General features: G+C 46.9%; 1 protein-coding gene across 1 annotated transcript in view; it reads right to left on the reverse strand.

Annotated features, from left to right (window-relative positions):
• The window catches only part of CLIP3 (CAP-Gly domain containing linker protein 3), a 37,284-nt gene extending 22,083 nt beyond the window's left edge, over window positions 1-15,201 (reverse strand). Inside the window, exons 1-3 of the mRNA XM_081922170.1 lie at window positions 15,059-15,201; window positions 10,801-10,958; window positions 1,661-1,800 (exon numbers count right to left, since the gene is read on the reverse strand). Coding sequence (XP_081778296.1) covers window positions 1,661-1,800; window positions 10,801-10,936 — 276 coding nt within the window. The 5' untranslated portion in view covers window positions 10,937-10,958; window positions 15,059-15,201. The remainder of the gene's footprint in view (window positions 1-1,660; window positions 1,801-10,800; window positions 10,959-15,058) is intronic.
• Window positions 15,202-19,036: the final 3,835 nt, after the last annotated feature.

Genomic DNA, 19,036 nt, shown 5'->3' on the forward strand with positions numbered 1-19,036 from the left:
CTGCAACAAGCACCAGCTGGGCCAAGTCCGGGGCCTGATCCTGCCCTGGCTCCAGATGTGGGGATTCCCTCGTTGCCTCCAGCTGGTCCATCACTTACAGCTGCTCCACTACCGGTTGGGTCAGGTGAGGCTGAGGCGGCCCCTGGGTCTAGTCATCCACCAACGTCTCCCAAGCTGCAGAGACTCAGGTCTGAGAGAAGGAGAGACCTGAGTACTCACAGGAGTGCTCACCTTCGGGCGAGACAGGGAGGTGAGTCATCGGGGGATCAGGACTGGCCGTTACCCCGACAAAGATAAAAGGCTGTCGGACCCCGCCCCAGGTTGCGGGAGCAACATTGCTGTATGCCAGATTTTGCCCGAGATCCTGTACCTTGCCTGGTTTCCTGCCTCATGTCCTGTCTTGAACCTGTTGGACTGACTCCCAGTGGAACCTTCAGATTCTGGACCGGTCCTGGACCGCGTTCATGAGTTACCCCCGGGCCCAGCACACACCACCCACATCCGTTGATCTGCTGAGCATGCAAGGCTGGGCGTAGCCAAGGATGAGTTTAAGCTAGAAGGGGCGTCAGAGGTCATCAAGCGCAACCCACCCCCTGCCAGCAACAAGAACCCCCACCTAAATCTGGAGCTGATCTGGAAGCGCATCTAAAAGTGGGGCAGAGCATCTTTTCCAGCCTGAAAGCCACATTCCCCGAGAGATGACTTTCCTGGGGTCGCGTGCCAGGGATCGGATGGGCAAGGGCAGAAGAAAAGGGTATGTGGCTAGAGGTAAGAGTTGGGCTGAGGAGTGGACCTGATGCTTAACTTTGTGCAGCAAGCTGTACTCCAGCCACACAAAAGCCAGAGGCTTCTACACCTCCTTTTGGCCAAGGGAGAAGCATTCTCGCAGTTCAAAGACCCATTCCATCCAGTCGAAAGCCTTCTCGGAGGGCTTGTCACAGGGTCTGTGAAGGATGTGGCCAGAGGAGAGAAGGACAGGGGGCAGGTGGTCTTAGGAGGGTCCCATAGGCCAAACGGCAAGGACAGGGAGGCCATATTTGGCCCCTGGAGGGGCTCCCCAACTGCGATCTAAAAAAACCTCAGCTCTCTTACACACATCCCCCAATGATATAGCACCTACAGTCATACCTCGGGTTAAAGTCGCTTCAGGTTGAGCGACACAGAAGTAATGGAACAGGTTACTTCGGGGTTTTGCCGCGCGCGCATGCGCAGATGCTCAAAATGACGTCACACGCATGTGCAGAAGCGGAAATCGCGACCCACACGCGCGCAGATTGCGTTCTGCTCAGGATGCGAACGGGGTTCCAGAATGGATCCCGTTCACACCCAGAGGTACCAATGTATTGCACATTATATTATGAGGAATGGGTGGGGAGGGGTCTCCATGCTGCTCCCTTTCTGCTAACTGACCACGGCTGGGATTTCCGGGCCTTCCCCCCTTCATCTCTTGGCTCCTAGCTACAGGACTGCAGGAGAGGGGGGTGCCAGCGTTTGCAGAAACTACCCTACCTGCACGACGGGGCCATTTTAGTGGTGGTCTCCTGGTTGTGGAATGCGCTCCCTAGCAAGGAGCAGCACAGCAGGGCACACCCAGGTTCCAATGCCCCCCTCCTCCTCCCCCACTCGGCCCACAATCCCCCAAGAGACGCCCATCACTCGCCTCACTGCCGATGATATCGATCTTGTGCTGCACTTGGGGAACCCACTGGCGGATGATGGCAAACAACTCCGGGACGGTGGTGATGGGGTCGTAGAGGATTTCTTGACACGCCGGGTCGTTTGGGTCGAAGAAAGTGAAAGCTGCAGAGGACGGGAGGGTAAAACGGCCCAAGGAAATGAAAAACAAAAGTGGCTTTTCAAAAGATCGCCTCACCCTTACGGACCCAACCAGATGTGCCTCGAGGTCCCTTTCAACTCTACAAATTCCACGAACACCACTTGCTGGAAACTGCAGGAGGGGAAAAGCTCTTGTGCTCAGATTGTGCTTGCGGGATTCCCCTATGGGTATCTGCAGGAATAGGCAAACTCCGGCCCTCCAAATTTTTGGGACTACAACTCCCATCATCCCTAGCTAACAGGACCAGTGGTCAGGGATGATGGGAACTGTAGTCCCAAACATCTGGAGGGCCGGAGTTTGCCTATGCCTGGGTATCTGGTTGGCCCTTGTGAGAACAGAATCATAGAATGATAGAGTTGGAAGAGACCACAAGGGCCATCGAGTCCAACCCCCTGCCAAGCAGGAAACACCATCAGAGCACTCCTGACATCTGGTTGTCAAGCCTCTGCTTAAAGACCTCCAAAGAAGGAGACTCCACCACACTCCTTGGCAGCAAATTCCACTGTCAAACAGCTCTTACTGTCAGGAAGTTCTTCCTAATGTTTAGGTGGAATCTTCTTTCTTGTAGTTTGGATCCATTGCTCCGTGTCCGCTTCTCTGGAGCAGCAGAAAACAACCTTTCTCCCTCCTCTATGTGACATCCTTTTATATATTTGAACATGGCTATCATATCACCCCTTAACCTCCTCTTCTCCAGGCTAAACATGCCCAGCTCCCTTAGCCGTTCCTCATAAGGCATCATTTCCAGGCCTTTGACCATTTTGGTTGCCCTCCTCTGGACACGTTCCAGTTTGTCAGTGTCCTTCTTGAACTGCGGTGCCCAGAACTGGACACAGTACTATGCTGGACTAGATGGGCCATTGGCCTGATCCAGACCCCTCTTATGTTCTTATCTTCATAGAACTGGCAGGCCAGGTGTTCTAGTTCAGGCTTCCTCAACCTCAGCCCTCCAGATGTTTTTGGCCTACAACTCCCATGATCCCAATGGTCAGGGATGATGGGAATTGTAGTCTCAAAACATCTGGAGGGCCGAGGTTGGGGGAGCCTCTTCTAGTTCCTCCACTTTCAGACTTTATTAAGGCATTTTTTTAAAATTTTCACTACTAAGCTTCTGGAGAATTAAAGAGCCCATAATCTGCTCTTTCAAATCTTTCCTAAGCTTGTTCTACAAGCATAATCATAGAGGTGTGTATTTCACAAATAAAATCCTGTTATCCTGTCTCTCCTCCCACCCAAAAAAGAGACACGGATCCCAGGTTTTTAATAACTAAAAGTTGTGCCTCTCTCCCTCTCACCTTCTCTCAGACAAAAAAAGAAAAAGGAAAAAAGGTTCTTATTTATGCACAGTCAATTTATGGGAAGAGCAGCTGCAAGGAGAGATTCTGCATATCACTACATCCAGTGACTCATCGCTTCTGTTTGTATTTCCTGAGTCACCACCAAAGCAATGTTATTTTAGAAACAGGTCATCTGCCAGTTTCGCTCTCTCTGCCAACCTCAGCCGAGTCCAGTTCCTTATTATGTACATATTGAAAGACTTTGGGTATTCATTAGGTCTGCAGGCCTGGAGCCAGAGGAAGCCAACCGGGCGTCTCTGCCCGGACACTGAGGTCCAGCGCCGAGGGCCTTCTGACGGCTCCCTCACTGCGAGAAACGAAGGTACCGGGAACCAGGCAGAGGGCCTTCTTGGTGGTGGCGCCCTCCCTGTGGAACACCCTCCCACCAGATGTCAAGGAAATAAGCAGCTATCCTATTTTGAAAAGACATCTGAAGGCAGCCCTGTTTAGGGAAGCTTTTAATATTTAAAGCTGTATTGTTTCTAACACTCGAATGGGAGCCGCCCAGAGTGGCTGGGGAAACTCAGCCAGGTGGGCGGGGCATAAATAATAAATATATTATTATTATTATTATTATTATTATTATTATTATTATTATTAGTTTGATGGACTATTGTATTTTAATATTCTGTTGGAAGCCGCCCAAAGTGGCTGGGGAAACTCAGCCAGATGGGCGGGGTATAAATAATAAATTAATAATAATAATAATAATAATAATAATAATAATAATAATAATTAGTTTGATGGACTATTGTATTTTAATATTCTGTTGGAAGCCGCCCAGAGTGGCTGGGGAAACTCAGCCAGATGGGCGGGATATAAATAATAATTTTTTATTATAAATTATTGTGATACCTCAACAGGAATGCTATTTCACAGAACAGGGGCAGCTAAATTAAAAGCCCCCCTCGGCGTTATGGCAGAGCGGGCTTCTGAGATATTGGCTGGGGCTGACGGGAATCGGTTGCCCACAGTTATCTGGAGGGCCTGCAATTCATCCCTGCAATTCATCTCAGTATGATAAACCAACTATAAATTCAACCTGCCGGGACGTTCCTTTGTGCTAAGCTCATTGCAGGAGAAGAGCAGGTCCAATTTCCATCAAGGCCCTTCTTGACCGGATGAATGCATTGCAGTCTATTAATCACCTGCCCGTTTGCTGATTAACCAGTTCAATTTAATCAGCACACTATTCCCAAACTCGATAAAGCAGTTTCCTCAAAGGGAACTCTTCCTTCAGTACTGGAGCACAGGATAATTTACGGTTTAATCAACAAAAGCTGTGATACACAGTGTTAGAAAAAAAAGGCCTCATATATATATGTGTGTGTGTGTGTGTGTATTTCCTAGGACAATAACACCTCAGAACCAAACAATTTAAATACAAACTCCCCAAAACTGTGAAGCTGATTTGCAGCCCCATTGATTAAAATATGCCTTCCCTGATTAAATATGGATTCTGTCCCTTAATCAAACTGAAGATTTAGCTGGTTGCGGCTGCAGCCCTAACCATGTCTGTAGGGACTGGCTGCTAGTGACCCGCTGGGCCAAATCCACAGTACTAATGCTAGCAAATAAAGTCCTAAATTGCTCGAGACCCAAAGACTGCCTTCTTAATACCCACAGCAGGTGAGGCCTTGGCGGTGGTGGTGCCGTCGTGGGTCTCCTGGTTGCCACTGCCCCATGACAGGGGCTTTTCAATAGTGGCTCCCTGGTTGTGGCATGCCCTCCCTAGCAAGGTGTGTCTGTCTCTGTCACTAAATTTATATACCTCCATCCAAGGATTGCAGGGCGGTGTGTGGTATAAAAACGTAACAAAATAACAAAGGAAACCATAACACACAACACAGTTTAAAAGGCCAGAGGTTGTTTAAGGCCCGGGAGAAGAGCAGTGATTTCACCTGGGACCTAACAGGAGCGTTTTCAATAGGAGAGCATTCCACAAACGGGAAGTCACCACAAAAAAGGCCCTGTTCTTATGTTTCTGCACTTCGGACCTCCTGAAGAAAGGCCTCAGATTGCGATCACAGGGTCGGGACTGGTTCATATGGGGGAGACATATTGGGGGAAGACAGTTCTTGAGGTGTTGCGGTCCTGAGCCGTTTTAAGGCTTTATAGATCAAAACCAGCACTGTCAATGGGGCCTGGAAATTAATTGGCAGCCCCTGCAGTCAGGCTAGGATGGGTGTAATATGTTCAGACCTTCTTGCCCCGGTGAGCAACCTGCCCACCAATTTTTGCACCCGCTGAAGTTTCTGACCCGTTTTCAGAGGCAGCCCCACATATAATATGCTGCAGTAATCTATCCTAGATGTTACCAGAGCATAAACGGCAGATGTTCAGCTATCCCTGTCCAGAATGAGGCCAAAGCTGACGGAAGGCACTCTGTCATTATGAACTCGAAAACATTCCTGTTTATTCAGGCATTTTGGTGGCAGAATAATTCTGCAGGATAAAATAATGTTTTAAACAACATTTTCTAGCTGTAATTGCTTTTAGATGTTTTCCACTGTAATTGCATTTACCGTGTTTTAACTGCTTAGTTTTTGCATCTGAGGGACTTGTCACCCTGGGCTCCTCCTGGGACGATGCAAATTCAACCCATCAATCAACCAGGACAATACGGGGGGCTAAGAGGGTCAGAGAGGGCTTTGCATGGGTGCAAAGTATTGACAGGGACCTGCCCAGGGCCGGATTTAGGTTTGATGAGGCCCTAAGCTACTGATGAGGCCCTTTATACGTCCAGCTGTCCGTTGTCCACAACAAATTGTTGCTATTTTTTATGTTGAATAGATGCTAGATGGTCATTTATGGACCTCATAGGTATCTCAAGCCATTTGCACATGTTGCCCTGCAACCAGTTCATGCAGAATGTAGGCACCCTAGATATAGAAAGGAGCAAAGCAGTGATATTTTAGGGAGCAGGCGAGCAGGCAGGGCCCATGACTTACAGAGTGGTGCATGCTATAGTTATCTCCCGCTTGGACTACTGCAATGCGCTCTACGTGGGGCTACCTTTGGAGGTGACCCAAAAACTACAACTAATCCAGAATACGTCAGCTAGACTGGGAGCGGCCGCCGAGACCACATAATACCAGTCTTGAAAGACCTACATTAGCTCCCACTACATTTTCGAGCACAATTCAAAGTGTTGATGCTGACCTTTAAATCCCTAAACAGCCTCAAAGGCCCAGTATCCCTGAAGGAGCGTCTCCACCTCCATCGTTCTGCCCGGACACTGAGGTCCAGCTCCGAGGGCCTTCTGGCGGTTCCCTCCCTGCGAGAAGCCAAGCTATAGGGAACCAGGCAGAGGGCCTTCTTGGTGGTGGCACCCGCCCTGTGGAACGCCCTCCCACCAGATGTCAAAGAGAAAAACAACTATCAGACTTTTAGAAGACATTTGAAGGCAGCCCTGTTTAGGGAAGTTTTTAATGTGTGACATTTCATTGTATTTTTAATCTTTGTTGGAAGCTGCCCAGAATGGCTGGGGAAACCCAGCCAGATGGGTGGGGTACAAATAAATACTACTAATAATAATAATAACTATTATTATTATTATTATTATTATTATTATTATTACATCTTAGGAGCCGACACAACACAAAACACTGTTGCTGTACGTAGGTTTTATTTTATTTGTTTTTTATCTTATATTTTGGAAATGTACATTTTCCTTTAATTTTCCTTTAATTTGGGGGGGGGCCAAGAGAGTGGGGCCTATAGCTTGTTTAGCTTATCCTGTACGTAAATCCGGCGCTGGACCTGCCTCTGTGTCACATTTGAAGCGCCTCTTGTTCTCTTCCCTTGCAGTCAAGAGGAAACCCACAATGGCCCTTGCCGTCTCCAGGGCAACCTCCAAAAAGCCTCCACAACTGCTCCCTTGTCCCTTTCTCAGCCTCTGCTGGACTGAAGGAGCCCTCGATCGTGCTCTGGCCTTCCAATTCCCCTTCTCCTCTCCCTCGCCCCAGACCTCCTCAACTCGCTCGTTTTTATGGCTTTTCTCCACAGGCAGCGCCAAAAACAGAATACAAAAAAGCCTGTTTTGAGCTGAGGTCCGGCAGGCATCAGAGGGACCAGGCCAAACTGCGCACCCCACAACCGCTGCGTATTTGTATCTGGCCGTCCCCAAATACTTGAATTATTTGCTTCTCACCGGGGTTCGGCCTCAGAACCCGCCACACACACACACACCCCAAACATGTGCCATGATGTTCTTTGCTAACACGCCAGGGCTGGTTTTAGGGTCCAGCGTTCCAGGAAACCACTTGGGGGGCCACCCTCTCATCTAGAATCAGGACAAACAGCTCATTTGCACAGCTTAGACCCCGACCTCCCTACAGGAACAACAGATTATTGTTTTTAATTTGTGGGGGATAGGGCCGGATTGAGGTTTGATGTGGCCCTCAGCTAATGGGGTAATGGGGCCCTTGATATGTCCAGGTAATGGGGCCCTTGATATGTCCAGCTGTCCTTTGTCCACAACAAATTGCCGCTATTTTTTGTGTTGAATAGATGCTAGATGGTAATCTATGGACTGAATAGGTATCTCAAGCCCTTTGCACATGTTTCCATGCAACCAGTCCATGTTGGGCACCCTATATATAGAAAGGAGCAAAGCAGGGATATCTGGGGGAGCAGGCGAGCAGGACTTACACCATAAGAACACTCTTTGTTCTCTCCTGCTTTGTTTTGCCCTCCGTTTCCTTTTAGCAGATAAGCAAACAAAAATTGTAAACAACAGTCTAGGGCCCTGCACTTTCAAACTTGACAAGGGTGGCTAAAAATAATATCCTGATAAATCTCCCCCCCCCCCCAAATCTCAACAGGTTGCGGCACAGTGTCTTGGAGCCCTTCCAGACGACCCGTTCAATCAGCATTCACCCTGATTTATTTTCAGAGAGATTAGACGCCGTTGGCCATTTCGTGAACATTCATTTTTGATTTGTTGGCAAGGAGGTTAATACGACGTTGCATTGAAGTGAGTGCTGTCCCTCACTTTCCTTATCACGAAAAAAGAGGCCTGGTCTCTGGGAGGAAGCAGGTTTGTATTTCTGGTTATTCTATCCATGAAGATTATTGCGATTTATTATTTATATGATAGGATGAGGGGAAGGAAAAATTCACGCCTCCATAATCACTGCTTTCATTTCTTTCTTTTTTTTAAAAGCAATTTTTAACCCTTGCAGATTAAAAGAGAGGGATTAAAAAGGATGGATGGTGAAATGTACTCGGAGTCGAGAGCGGATTTCATGCTCTTTATTCAGCTCATAGTGGTGAGGAGGAATGGAAGTTCCCCCAGAATGTCTGCTTTATATACATTATTTACACAATGGGCCCTACGTGATTGGCTAGTTCTGGAATTCTCCTGTAGGCCAATCAGGCTGTGGATTCACTTCCACCTGGAGCTGGATTGGGTGGCTCCTGTGGACCAATCAGACTGCTGCATTCTGGGTCCTATTGTTCTAGGACCAATCAGACTGCTGCATTTTGGATCCTATTCAACTCAGTACATAACAGATGGGATATCTGTGAACTCCCATCAGCTCCATCCAACATGGCCAATTGTCAGACATTATTATTATTATTATTATTATTATTATTATTATTATTATTAGGAGGTGGGTCACCTGCCGCTACATTTGGGCAGGGGACGGGGGCACAAGTTAGCCATCCCTTGTTTAAAGGAATGTAACGATCTTTCCAAAGACGGAAAAGCGTTTCAAGAGATGGATTACGATTACGCTATCTTTATTGTCATTGTCCCTTGCAGAACAATGAAACTGAAAAACTACATAAAACTACATAAAAACTACATAAAACATTCAAAAACCCCTAAAACCCTGAAACCCCATTTTAAAATACACTGTACTACAGAGACCCCTTATGCTGCGTTTAGAACCAGAATTGCATTAGTGTAGAAACTGTTTCTCAGGCGGCTAGTCCTGGTCTTTATAACCCTGGACCTTCTTCCAGAAGGCAGAAGCTGAAAGAGATAATTTCTGGGGTGCGCACTATCCTGCGCTATCTCTGCAGCACCTGGAAGCAGCACCATGTTCTTGTGGCACCTGGAAGTGTACATTTGATCCAAGGTGGGAAGAGTGCACCCAATTATTCTCTCTGCAGTCTTTACAACCCTGGACAGCATTGTTTTTCCCCTGGCCGTGCAGCTCCCAAACCACACACAGAGACCATAAGTTAATACACTCTCCACAGCACAATGGTGAAATGCCATCAACAGGTCCTTTGAGAGATTATTTTTCCGGAAGATTCTCAGAAAATATAACCTCTGCTGTGCTCTCTTCACCAGGTCTTTGCTGTTTTCTCCCCATGGGAGATGGTGTCCTGCACTGCTCCATTATCCTTGCACAGGAAAACAATAAACCATGCAAACTTAGGCAACAGATGCAAATCTACTTCATCTACACAGGTTGCAAAACTGTGCATTTCTTGGGACGAAACATATGCAGCTGCTTTTTATCGGGTCAGACTATTTGACTATCATCTGCTTTAGTACTGCCTCCTCTCCCTGGCTGTGGCTTTTCGGAGTTTCGGGCAGAGAGGGGTCTTCCTTACCCCCCCCACCTGATATTACTTGATGGAGATGCCCGAGAGTCAGCCTGAGGCTTTCTGCATGCAAAGCAGCTGCCCTTCATTAGGGTGCTAACCCCCCAACAACCTTGTTTCTTCTACATGCAAAGCACCTGCAGCCCTGAGCACAGCGGAAGAAATTGCTTTGAAGCATCCCACGCAGAGCCCGATTTACGTACAAGCTCAACAAGCTCTAGCCTAGGGCCCCACTCACTTGGGGGCCCCCAAAAATGTAAAGGAAAAAAACCCCTGGATGTACATTTCCAAAATATAAGATAAAAACCAAATAAAATAAAACCTACATCCAGCAACCGTGTTTGGTGTTGTGTCGGCTCCTGTGATGTAAGTCCTGGGCCCTGCCTGCTCGCCTGCTCCCTAAAATATCCCTGCTTTGCTCCTTTCTATATATAGGGTGCCGACATTCTGCTATTTATCACTATTAGTAGTTTGCATCATATATTTACACCTCTTGTTATTTCATGTTCTAGCAAGTTTCTAGAGACTAGATGATGAGTCTTTGTAAACTGTGTTTCTAAGGGAACTTTTGTTCTTGCCAAATGCAGATGTGTTTGCATTCTTTTGTTATGAATCAAAAATCATTTCAAGTTAGAGCTTAATAATGATTCCACTATTAATATAGTTCTTCTTAATTGTATTTCACTATTAGTATACCTCTTCTTAATTGTATTTCAGTTCAACAATTACTTTGATAAAATACATCCTTTGCGATGTGCCAATGACTTGAGATCCCTATGAGGGCCATCAATGACCATCTAGCATATATTCAACACAAAAAACAGTGACGATTTGTTGTGGACACAGGACAGCTGGACATATCAAGGGCCCCATTACCTTCAGGAGCTGAGGGCCGCATCAAACCTCAATCCGGCCCTGATCCCATGCAACCACAAACATAATTTGTGACCCGTTGACCGCCCACCTCCTGCCTTATCAGAATATGCACAGACTTTGTGCATCTTTCCAGCTTTGGAACGATGGAATTCAAGGCAAATGATGGACTTCAAGGAAGGGACTCACCATAATCTTTGGGGAGTGGGGCTGGGGCGGAAGGGTGGACCATCGCTTTCTTCCTCCGCTCCAAGACAGGGCTCTGGAATTCCAGCGGCTGGTGGTTCTCCTCCGAAGGGAGGTCCGTCGAGTCGTCTTTGGTCATGGCTCCTGGAAGACTTTTCTCTCTGTTAAAGAGGAGAAACAGGGGAGAACAGGAATGGAGCTGAACAGCAGAATGTGAGACTTCCAGATATACGGACCTATCTTAGGCCAACCTCATGATCTTCACGCTGTGCACACTTGACCTTTAGATCATAGAGCACGGGGTTGTGGGTTTGAATCCCACACTGGGTAAAAGACTCCTGCATTGCAGGGGTTGGAATGGATGACCTTTGGGGTCCTCTCCACCTCCACAATTATTCTATGAAAAGCATTACCAGGCAGACACCTTCAGGAAAGGGTGAGAGCATTGCTTTTTTTACTGGGGGTACGCGGGGGTACACATACCCCTAAGCATTTTGTGAATCTACGTTTGGCCTCATTGAGGGGCAGTATTTCAATATGAGTAGGAAAATGAGAGTACCCCCTAAATATATATTTTTTGGGGGGAGCACTGGGTGCAAGTATTTATTTATTTTATTTTATTATTATTATTATTATTATTATTATTATTATTATTATTATTATTATAAATTTTATTTATACCCCGCCCTCCCCGGCCAGAGCTGGGCTTAGGGCAGCTAACAGTAGTAAAATTACAGTAAAAACATAATAGGGGGAACAAACCAATTTAAAATACAGGTTAAAATGCAATTTAAAATGCAGCCTCATTTTAAAGTAGCCAATAAATAAAGACCATAAGGGGAGGGCAGCAGAAGGGTCAGACTGAGTCCAAACCAAAGGCCAGGCGGAACAGCTCTGTCTTGCAGGCTCTGAGGAAAGATGTCAAGTCCCACAAGGCCCTGGTCTCTTGTGACAAGAGCGTTCCACCAAGTTGGGGCCAGTGCTGAAAAGGCCCTGGCCCTAGTTGAGACCAATCTAATCTCCTTGAGGCTCAGGACCTCCAAAGTGTTGTCATTTGTGGACCATAAGGTCCTCCACAGGGCATACCATTTATTTAGCAGTGCAGCGACAGATAGGACCTGTGAGCCATTCCAGATTTGAGATGATAAGGAACAGGAGAGAGGCCTGCCCCATAACCCCTGCGCTGTCGCAGCAAAACAGCACCGCAAACCCTATTTTGATCTGGAACCATAAAAAGTCCCACAACAGCTTCAAGTCTTTTGTGGCATAAGCTTTCACAGGCTGTGTGCATCAGATGCACGGTGGGGTTTAGCCCGCAAAAGTTTGTGCCACAATAGAGCGGACAGTTCTGCTGAAATTCATTGTACGCTTTGGAACACTGTGTTGGATGACTCAACCCATTACTATGACGGTCATATCGAGGCTCTAATCACATCTTCAATCCAGTCATTAAAGGGAGCCGAAAACCTGCTACACGTGAGCAAGTTGTGTACAAACGCAGACTTCCCATGGACAAATTTAATGATATTTGGAATTGATTTTTATAAATACCATATTAGATTAAGGTCTGGTTAACTACAATAACAACCCCCCCTTTTATGTACTGTACACAATATATTTTTTCTGTTATGTTTGATTCCATGGGTACTATTTCTTCTTTTTTCTTCTTTTTTCTGTCTTATCTTACACTGTGCACTTGTACTTTTGTACTTTTTATTTTTCAATAAATATTTTTTTTAAAAAAAATCAGTCTCTAAGCAGGCTCTTGTCTTTTTAACAACTGAGGATTTTGTAAAATTCATGTTCCTCTTCCTTCAAAAAGCACATTGGTGTTAATCAGGATAACGATGATGTGCTCAAAATCTGTTTAAGGTGCTTAGTCACAATTTAGAAGCAAAATCGGCCTTCCTGCAGGTTTACAGTCCAAGCACTTTTAAAACACATCCAGAGCACGTGATTTGCCTCAAAGAATTCTGGGCACTGTAGTTAAAGCTCCTAGCAAGCCTTAACGAACTACAGTGCCCAGAATTCTTTGAGGGAAAGGAGGTTATTTGAATGTGCTTTAAAGTTATAGCGTGCACACAGCCTAAGACTGGCCAAATTTTCAGTTTAAGGGGCTGCTTGATTTGGCAGCTCTGAACCTGAGATATAAAACTGCGTCCCCAAATACTGACTAGGATATATAAACGTAATATCACATCCTTTTAAAGCACAGCTTTCAGGAGATACCATGATCTCTGGTTCCACATGGAGTGTCCAATGGGCACTCTGAAATCCCTAAAATTGACTGCTCTCTTGCAAAACTGCTATTCCCAAGCCTCCTTTAGAACATTAAAAAAAACCACAACTCTGTGTGTTTGAATGCATATTCAGAGGTAGAAATATGAGCAAGTCTTCCTTTCTGAGCACAAAGAGCTGTCGGGAAGAATCAATGGACGGCGTAGGAAACAACGTCAATCATTTTTCAGCGCATCCAGATGGGGGCTTGATATTGTAAACAGATCGTTCAGATATCGCAGATGCTTCTTTGGCAACAGGTTTTGTTTTAAGTTATTAAGTATTCCCCAGAAAGGGTAAGTCCTGATTAAATTTGTGTGGGCCGGCGGGGGGGGGGGGAGGTTATGGGGTGGCATTTAGATGCCAAGGATGCTGTGCAGACTCTGCAAAAAATGTCCACATATGAGGAGCATCCATCCAGGAAACCCTTTATTTGCCAAGGATTTTTTTTATTTTAAAAATCCCAAAGGGTTTATAGAGGAGGTTTGGCTGCATGTGCCTTAGGTATCTTCCTGGGTTTCACAGATTAAAACAGAGACATGTTTGTGTACTGGTGATTCTCAATCAACTCCCCTTCCACATTTATTTATTTGTTTGGTTTAATGATTACCTATATACCTTTCCAAGGAGCTCACAGTACCTACATACATGGTCCTTCCCCTCCCCATTTTATCCTCACACAACCCCCCTGTGAGGTAGGATAGGCTGACAGACAGTACCCTGCCCAAGAATCAGCCTTCGTGGCCTAATGAGAATTCAAACCCAGGCCTCCCAGTTCCTAGTCTGAAACTCTAACCATTACACAACACTTCCCCACACCCTGCTGGCCTGGTTTTCTTCATTTACTACGCAAGAGACCCGGTCCCATGCCAAAGCAAAATATACAACTAAGCTCAAAGGAACTGTTTCTCTTTTTACAAAAAATAAAATAACACCTTGAGAATGTTTTAGGTCAGTGTTTAGCAGCAGCATGGTTGTATAATTGATTGTGCAACACACTTACTAGGGAGTAAGCCCTGCTGCAGACAGTGGAGCCTACTTCTGAGTAAGCATGCAAGGGATTAAGGTAGGAACGCTGCCTTTTATTTCTCCATCCCATTGAACCTGCGGCCTTCGGAGGCTGTCAAAGATATTCAGGGATGGTTCGCCCGCCTTGACAGGCAGTTCTAGGGGGTGGGGACAGAAGGGAAATGGCCGTGTTGTTCTTAGGCAAGCAAATATCTGGAAGGAAAAGGGATGGCAGGAGGCGGGAAAGAAAGCCGCTGGGGGGGGGGGAGGGTGGCAAATACAGGAGGGAAATGGGGTGCTTTGGGTGGGGACCCCACTGGAAGGTGCTGTTTACAATGAGTGGGTGATGGGTGTGAGCGAGGAAGAGGGCAGACCAGAGGCATTCTGGGGGATATGGCAATATGTCAGTTGCAGGTGCCCGTCGAATAGTAATAATAATAATAATAATAATAATAATAATAATAATAATAGGGTGTGCCCTCTACCCCAGGTGATGGAAACGGGTGTGATTCTGGAGCCACAAATAGGTGTGTTGTTGAAGAAGGGCAGAGTGCTGGAATATGGAGGGTGGGGTGTCAGGATGGGGCCCACAGCGATGGATGCGATCCACTGCCAGGTGCAACTGGGAATGGAGATGGGGCCCGATGGGAAATACCGGAAAGGGAGGAGGGTTGGGCAGATTAGAGATGGGGGGTTCAGGTGTGCGTGGCTGGGAAGGATACAGGGATGCGTTGGGGGGTCTATGGAGAACAGGATGGGGGACGGAGCTTGTATTTTGGGGGGGCAAGGATGGAGATGGGGAGCATCTGGACTTGGTGGCGCAGGTGCGGGGTTGGCATCTTTGAAGGTCTGGATGGAGGGGCCGGGCCCGAGATCTCCCACCCGCCTCGAGATGGCTGCCTGCCTGCCTCTCCCTCCGCGATGGGGAGGGATGGAGGGAAGGATGGGGGTCCCCCCCCAGCCCCCCATCACCTACCTTGTGGGAGGCTGGCGTCCCCTCCGAGGGGGCCTCTGCTGCGCGCCCTCCTGCCTCTGGGGCGACGGGGATGGAGACGGGGATGCAGACGCGCGCAGAGCGGAATGGAGGCAGCAGCAAAGCTCAGGCGCCGCCTCCCTCTCGCAGCATCAGCACCAGACGGAGGGATGCTCGGCCCGCCTCCTTGGCGGGGGGGGAGGGGGAAATGGGAAAGTCCCGGGGTCGGATCCCTGCACCGCTGCAAGCTCAGGCAACCTCCCACGGTGGCCAACCTCCCAGGGCTGGTTTCTTTTGTTTTGTTTTTAATCATCTTTATTGAATTAAAATACAAATATATATATATACAGTGGTATCTCGGGTTACAGATGCTTCAGATTACAGACTCCACTAACCCAGAAATAGTGCTTCAGGTTAAGAACTTTGCTTCAGGATGAGAACAGAAATCGTGCTCCGGTGGCACGGCGGCAGCAGGAGGCCCCATTAGCTAAAGTGGTGCTTCAGGTTAAGTACAGTTTCAGGTTAAGAACGAATTAAGTTCTTAACCCGAGGTACCACTGTACATACATAAAGATAACAAAGAGAAAAGATTAAGACAAGAAAAGAAAGGGGGGGACCACACACCTACGAAACAAGAATTTGCATTATTATACAACCGTTCATTGGATTTCTAAATAAAAGACTTCCAGTTCTTCACGCTGCAAGCTCAGGCAACCTCCCACAGTGGCCAACCTCACGGGGCTGGGGGTTTCTTTTTTCTTCTTTTTAAAAAAACCATCTTTATTGAATTAAAATACAAATATATATACATACATAAAGGTAAAAAAAGAAAAGATTAAGACAAAAAAGAAAGAGGGAGGAAACACACACCTACAAAACAAGAATTTGCATTATTATACAATCATTCATTAGGGACGCGGGGGGCGCTGTGGGTTAAACCACAGAGGCTAGGACTTGCCGATCAGAAGGTCGGCGGTTCGAATCCCCGCGAGGGGGTGAGCTCCCGTTGCTCAGTCCCTGCTCCTGCCAACCTAGCAGTTTGAAAGCACATCAAAGTGCAAGTAGATAAATAGGTACCACTCTGGCAGGAAGGTAAACAACATTTCTGTGCGCTGCTCTTGCTCGCCGGAAGCGGCTTAGTCCTGCTGGCCACATGACCCGGAAGCTGTAGGCCGGTTCCCTCGGCCAATAAAGCAAGATGAGTGCCGCAACCCCAGAGTTGGTCACGACTGGACCTAATGGTCAGGGGTCCCTTTACCTTTACAATCGTTCAATAATAATAATAATAACAACAATAACAATAACAATAATTTTTATTTATACCCCGCCCTCCCCGGTCAGAGCCAGGCTCAGGGTGGCTAACACCTATAAAATAACAGTAAAATCATAATAGGGGGGAAACCCACCAATTTAAAATACAGGTTAAAATGCAATTTAAAATACAGCCTCATTTTAAAAGTAGCCCATGGATCAAAACTGTAAGGGCAGGGAAACGTAAGGGTCAGACTGAGTCCAAACCAAAGGCCAGATGGAACAGCTCTGTCTTGCAGGCCCTGTGGAAAGATGTCAAGTCCCGCAGGGCCCTAGTCTCTTGGGACAGAGTGTTCCACCAAGTCGGGGCCAGTGCTGAAAAGGCCCTGGTCCTAGTGGAGACCAGTCTAACCACCTTGCAACCTCCAAAATGTTGTCATTTGTGGACCTTAAGGTCCTCCACGGGGCAGACCAGGAGAGGCAGTCCTGTAGGTAAGTAGGTCCTAGGCCGCATTGAATTTCTAAATAAAAGACTTACAATTCTTCTCATTGTACTTGTATTGTAATTTACATTTAACACACAGCCTTCTATTACCCTGATTTGTTTTCATGTGCTCTAACCAATTAACATTTGCACATTGCATTTTACAAGGATCTGTTGTAAGGATGCACACCCAGTGTTCTGGTGCGCTCCAACGTGACCTTCACTTCTCACTTTATACTGGGCTGTTGTACTGGGGCTTGTGGGTTTAACTGTCTGCATTTAATATACTTTTTTAAAAAATAAATTGTTTCATTCTTCAGGAAACTGATCTACCTTAGAACCATCCTCATTTATTTCTAGCCTTGTATTATCTGTATTTTTTTATTTTTGCAGACTGCCTTGTATGCTGGTTCTGGGGGGAAAGCCGGATTGAGGTTTGATGAGGCCCTAAACTACTGAAGGTAATGGGGCCCTTTGTATGTCCAGCTGTCCTTTGCCAAGAACAAATTGTCACTGTTTTTTGTGTTGAATATGTGCTGTATGGTAATTTATGGACCTCATAGGGATCTAAAGCCACTTGCTGCTGTTGCTGTATGAAGGTCTTGTTTTATTTTTTCATGTTATATTTTGGAAATGTACATCCAGTTTTCCCCCCTTTAATTTTTTTTGGGGCCCCCCAAGAGAGTGGGGCCCTAAGCTATAGCTTGTTTAGCTTATACATAAGTCCGGCACTGGATTATATACAGTGGTACCTCAGGTTACAGACGCTTCAGGTTACAGATGCTTCAGGTTAGACTCCGCAAACGCAGCAAATAGTACCTCGGGTTAAGAACTTTGCTTCAGGATGAGAACAGAAATCGTGCTTCACGGCGCAGTGGCAGCAGGAGGCCCCATTAGCTAAAGTGGTGCTTCAGGTTAAGAACAGTTTCAGGTTAAGAACGGACCTCCGGAAAGAATTAAGTTCTTAACCCGAGGTACCACTGTATATGAATAATATTCATGTGCGAATGTTCCCCAGTGGTACAGCTATGGCTGAACCTCCGGGCTGCTGTCCAAGGTCCCCAAATTACCACCGATAGCCTACAGATCTGGGGTCAGCAAACTTTTTCAGCCGGGGGCCGGTCCACTGTTCCACAGACCTTGTGTGGGACCAGACTATATTTTTTGGGGGGAAATGAACGAATTCCTATGCCCCACAAATAACCCAGAGATGCATTTTAAATAAAAGGACACATTCTACTCATGTAAAAACACACAGATTCCCGGACCGTCTGCAGGCCGGATTTAGAAGGTGATTGGGCCGGATCCAGCCCCCCGGGTCTTAGTTTGCCTAGCCATGCTAGAGATGTTGAGAGCAGTGGCAAAGTGGCCCCATCTGAAGACTCTGCCCAAACGCGTCTGTTTCCCCTCCAGCTGGGACGACAGTCAAGGTTTTGCCAGGAATTCAGTTGGCAGCGAAGAAGCCATTACCACAAATCAACTTCAGAAGCCTCTACTCAGAGTCTCCGACATTTTTACGCTTGCCGTATCTATAAAATGGTATGCCGGTAATTAAAATGGGAATGGCATGGAGAAACGGATACGAAAGATGTTGAGTGTGCAGCCGTTCTGGGATCCATCAGGCTCTTTGAGTAGCCAAAAAGGGAGAAATTAAATGCCAAGCTAGCCTAAGAGGGCTTCCTTGCTTGCAGTACGTGAACGTAAGTGAAATCATCACAACCCAACAGCGGTTTGCAGAGGGAGCAGCGAGAGGCAGGGCTTCCTGCCCATTAGAACAGCCTCTTCACCAACCTGAGGCTCCCTCCAGATAGAATCGTAGAATTGAGGAGCTGGAAGGGACCCCCAGGGGCTATCTAGACCAACCCCCGCTCATTTAAAAAGCGTCCGGCTTGTTTTAAAGTGAAGGCAGGTTCCCTGAGTGTCAGCGTGATACAGTGGTCAGGACCTGGGAGACCTGGGCTCAACCCCCCCCCCCAGCCATGAAGTTCAGTGGGTGACCTTGGGCAGAGACGCTCTCAGTCTAACCTCGCAGGATTGTGGGGATTAATTGCATAAGAGGACAGCCATGTAAGCCCCTGAGTGCTCCTTGCAGGAAAAGCGGGATATAAATAAAATATATAAAAAAATAAAATCCAGGCATCACATTCTGTACTCCCCCAAAGAATTCTAACATCCAACACAACTTGGGCCACCAATTCCAACCTTTCCTTTGGGATTTTTTTTGGGGGGGGTTAATCCAAGGACAT

The sequence above is a fragment of the Podarcis melisellensis genome (assembly GCF_964234715.1).
Source record: "Podarcis melisellensis genome assembly, chromosome: 8".
Classification (NCBI taxonomy): Eukaryota; Metazoa; Chordata; class Lepidosauria; order Squamata; family Lacertidae; genus Podarcis; species Podarcis melisellensis.